Source organism: Tremella mesenterica (genome assembly GCF_000271645.1).
Source record: "Tremella mesenterica DSM 1558 unplaced genomic scaffold TREMEscaffold_52, whole genome shotgun sequence".
NCBI classification, from domain to species: domain Eukaryota; kingdom Fungi; phylum Basidiomycota; class Tremellomycetes; order Tremellales; family Tremellaceae; genus Tremella; species Tremella mesenterica.
The window spans coordinates 192-3,909 of record NW_006711262.1 but is presented as its reverse complement, the minus strand read 5'-3'; the positions used below and the strand labels follow the sequence as shown (position 1 = coordinate 3,909).

The window sequence follows — 3,718 nt, the reverse complement described above, 5'->3', positions numbered from 1 at the left end:
AACCGTAGACGTGGAACATCAAATTCTAAGTCGTTAAATACGAGCAATTTGGTGACCGGCAGGGAAGGAGAAAAGACAATAGTACTTCATACAGGTACACCAACAAACAAGGACCAGAACCGGGTGACCGGGGAGAATAGTATTCTCACCATAACCAGGAAGCCAAACAGTGAGATACTGTCAGGAGAAGGTACCCTGCAGGGCTGCCTGATCAGCCTCCTCTTGCAAGGAAACCACATTGAGGAGGGTTAGGAGAGAAAGAGGATCTGGGATAAAGGACGTCAGTAAAACATGGGAGACAGGAAGGGGGACAAAAGACTTGACCAAAGGGCAATCCTGACAAGGGTCATACAGGCCAGACACAAGTAATGATTGAAGAAACCCAAACACCACACCTACCGGGATGCCTTCCCACCCTCCTACCGCATGGGAGCATATGTGAACTTAGCTAGGCCCGGCAAACCCATTACCGACCAGACGAGTACGTAATCACAGCAACCGAGGAGAGAAGTAGCCAACGGGCCGCCCGGCAGGTATTTAATTGTCACTTTTGCTTATGTAATATTACCAACTGATCCCTGTCAGTACCTATTTCCCAAGCAATGAGACCAGCAAGCAGGTGTTCACTTTGGTACCCATCCACACTGTTAAACAATACTGTATGGAGAAGCACAGAAACAATCAGCGAAGGGGCATCCCTGCAAGCCCCTTTCTGACATCTCATTATGTGAAGAAGTGAATTGTACAGATATAATAGCCAACGGGCAGCCCGGCAAGCCGGTCTCTGCTACTTTGATTATGTAATAAAGCCAATTGAGCAGATAAAATTGGAAACGGGCAGCCCGGCAACCTTCTTACTGGCAATTTGATTATGTAATGAAATAAATCAGAGAGATAAAACAGCAAACGGGCAGCCCGGCAAACTTTTACCAGTGGTTTTATTCTGCAATAGAATTAATTGGACAGATAAAATAGCGAACGGGCAGCCCGGCGACTCTTCCACTAGCGATTTGATTATGTAATGTAACAAATCGGAGAGATAAAATAGCGAACGGGCAGCCCGGCGACTCTTCTACTGGTGATTTGATTATGTAAGCGGGCCAGCTGGGCAGAAGACGTAGTGAACGGGCAGCCCGGCAGTCACTGTACTGGTAATTTATCGAGTATAGACCGTGGCTGGACGGAAGATACAGCAAACGGGCCGCCCGGCAAGTAGTTCATCACCACCTATACCATTTAGTACAAGGAGGACCACTGACAAAACGGCCAACCCGCAGCCAAAAGGCTATTCCATCCCCTCCACACAACCAATAAGAGACACACCCCCCGGAAGAGCAGCCGGATCAAGGCCGCCCCCTCACAGCACCCCCACGATGGATGGAAGATGCTAGGTCTAGGATATCTACGGATTGCCAGAGCTCAGACGACTGACAGTCAACGCATGGCCCTAGTAACACCCTGCATACAAGCTGAAGACCAGGGTGGGAAGCAAGGCATGTAGACCACTCACTGTTTTCCTTTGACCAACCAAAGCTCCGATTTTACTCCAGCATCTGACGCCACCAAGTTGCTTGCACAGTGAGCTGTAGGTAGCCGTCAGTCCCATCACCATCTCCCCCAACACCAACCAAACTTTCAGCTTGAAGATAAAGGGTCTTCATTCCCAGTTGGGCTTGCTTGATCGACGATTCGCGTGAATGTCACGTTTTGTCTGCGCGGGGGAACACTCACTTGACCGGGGCCGCCCTTTGGTCGGACAAAATAGATGACCGGGGCCGGTGGGACGCCCCGGCCCTGTGGGACGTTGCCACGAGTCGACCAACCACGATGGGACCACCGACGGAGGCCGCACGACTCGCTGCTGTGGGATGACCATAAGCGGACGGAATCCCGTCGGCTGGGCCATCCTGCGCTTGGGCGGCAGAAGTAAATGCTCCCCCAACAGTTGGGGAAACTCGGGTCCGCTCATCACTGTTGTCAGCCCGACCCGTGTAAAGATCAGCGGGGACAAAAGGCGAGATAAGGAGGATAACCCCAGAGACGGCCAGAGATCAAGGCGAGAGGACAACAGGCAAACACCCACTCACTATTCGTCCACTTTTTGCCCAGTCACAACAAACGGGCGACACCCCTTTGTGTATTCTATGATCTCTCCGAGCAGGCGCCTCTGTCAAGGTGTGACGGCAGGGGCCCCCTTAGGGGTAGCATAGGGGTTGACAGGTCTCTTGGCAAGGAGTCAAAGGGTCAAGTTGTCAAAGGGCGTCAGGGGTCAGGGGGAGATTCACAAAAGTTTAAGAAGATTAAGAAGAGAGTTGAAAGAACAAATTGGTTGACAGTTAGACGCTAATTATGTTGTGTAGAGGCAAGGGCGTAGCAAGTCTGAAACATTACGACACTGCGGGAACATCAATTTTTGATTTGTCCGGCGTGCGAGCACTCACATCAATCAATTCAAAGTTAAGCGAGCTGAGGGTCAATCAGAGTACCAGCCATTCAATCCTTTCATTCAAACGAGGGTCAGTTGCAAAGCATCAGTGACACATCTCGGTAGCATAGTGGCGATCGGGAAACCCTACGCCAACCCCTTGCAGCCCTGAACGGTGTGGCCTGACAAACAAACCATACATTCCTTGCGACGTCCACTCATCTACTTTCCGAACCTCACCCAAAGCTCCTCAAGTTCCGGATACCGCAAAGCAATCCCAGCAGGAAGTTCGGGAAGGTCAAGCTTCTGGTAAGATGGAGGGATCAGCTCAAAGACTTCCCTCAGACTTTGGACCAAGCACGAATCATCCCCGTGGCTACTCATTGCCCCAAGCAAAGCCGCCACACTTCCAGCCAACGATTCCGCCATAGTCGGGTTCCTGTCGGTCAGGGGGTCATGGACAGGACCCAAATCCGATGGCCGACACATCGCTCATTGTCAGCATGGGCATACCAGAGGGGGGTACTCACCAGAAGCGGACACACTGTCAGGAGCAATTACACCTTTGGGGACCCCAGTCTCCGGGCAGACCGGAATGGTAGTGTTCCCCGCCCGACCCACTGCATGTCAGTGTCACAACCTCAACCCACCAGTTGACTCACAGGAACTTTCCAAAGACATCATCCCACCCAGCTCCTCCGCACCTCCCAATCCAGTGCGAGCTTGGCCTCTGGGTCAGTAAAGGCGGGATTCACTTAGCGTAGAAATCTCACCAACATCGACCTTGTCTGAAGACTCTCCAGACTCACCCCCTCCCCCGTTACCTTGCGTCTCCACCACACCTCGACTCTCTGCCTGTCAGCTGTAGAAGACGTCAGACACTTACTGAGAGTGAAGTACACCGTCCTACTACGCAAAGAACGATGTTCACTTGACATTTTGGGCGACGGAATGTGGGAAAACAAGTTGGGAAGAGGGGGTTATATCTACTGACGGGAAGACGCGCCCTTGTTCCCGCAGTCACCACAAATCGAGTGATTCCGGCTAAGTGCTGATCGTCACCCTAGCTCCCTTGATCCAATCAAAGGCAGCCCCGTAGGCGATTCCTCCCCCACCCACTAGCTTCTGATCGTCGTCAGGCTTGGAACGTCACAGTGATCCACAAAAATCCCCATTCTTGCGGGGTCTCCTGCGCCCAAGGCCCCAGCTCAACGCGACCCTCCGCTCGCAGAGTTTGATGCGTCATTGGATGTGGCACATCAGGCCGACCCGTCCAAAGGCAGGTTCCTTTGA

At 52.3% G+C, this 3,718-nt stretch overlaps 1 protein-coding gene across 1 annotated transcript; it reads right to left on the bottom strand.

Moving 5' to 3' along the window:
• Window positions 1–1,343: 1,343 nt before the first annotated feature.
• Window positions 1,344–3,363, bottom strand: TREMEDRAFT_66612 (uncharacterized protein; the record flags this gene model as incomplete). Its single annotated transcript, XM_007008636.1, has 10 exons — window positions 1,344–1,427; window positions 1,511–1,583; window positions 1,732–1,971; window positions 2,088–2,131; window positions 2,442–2,466; window positions 2,652–2,916; window positions 2,956–3,045; window positions 3,088–3,153; window positions 3,235–3,276; window positions 3,312–3,363. The coding sequence occupies 10 exons, from the start codon at window positions 3,361–3,363 to the stop codon at window positions 1,344–1,346; spliced, it is 981 nt and encodes a 326-aa protein (XP_007008698.1).
• Between the last annotated feature and the right edge of the window lie 355 nt (window positions 3,364–3,718).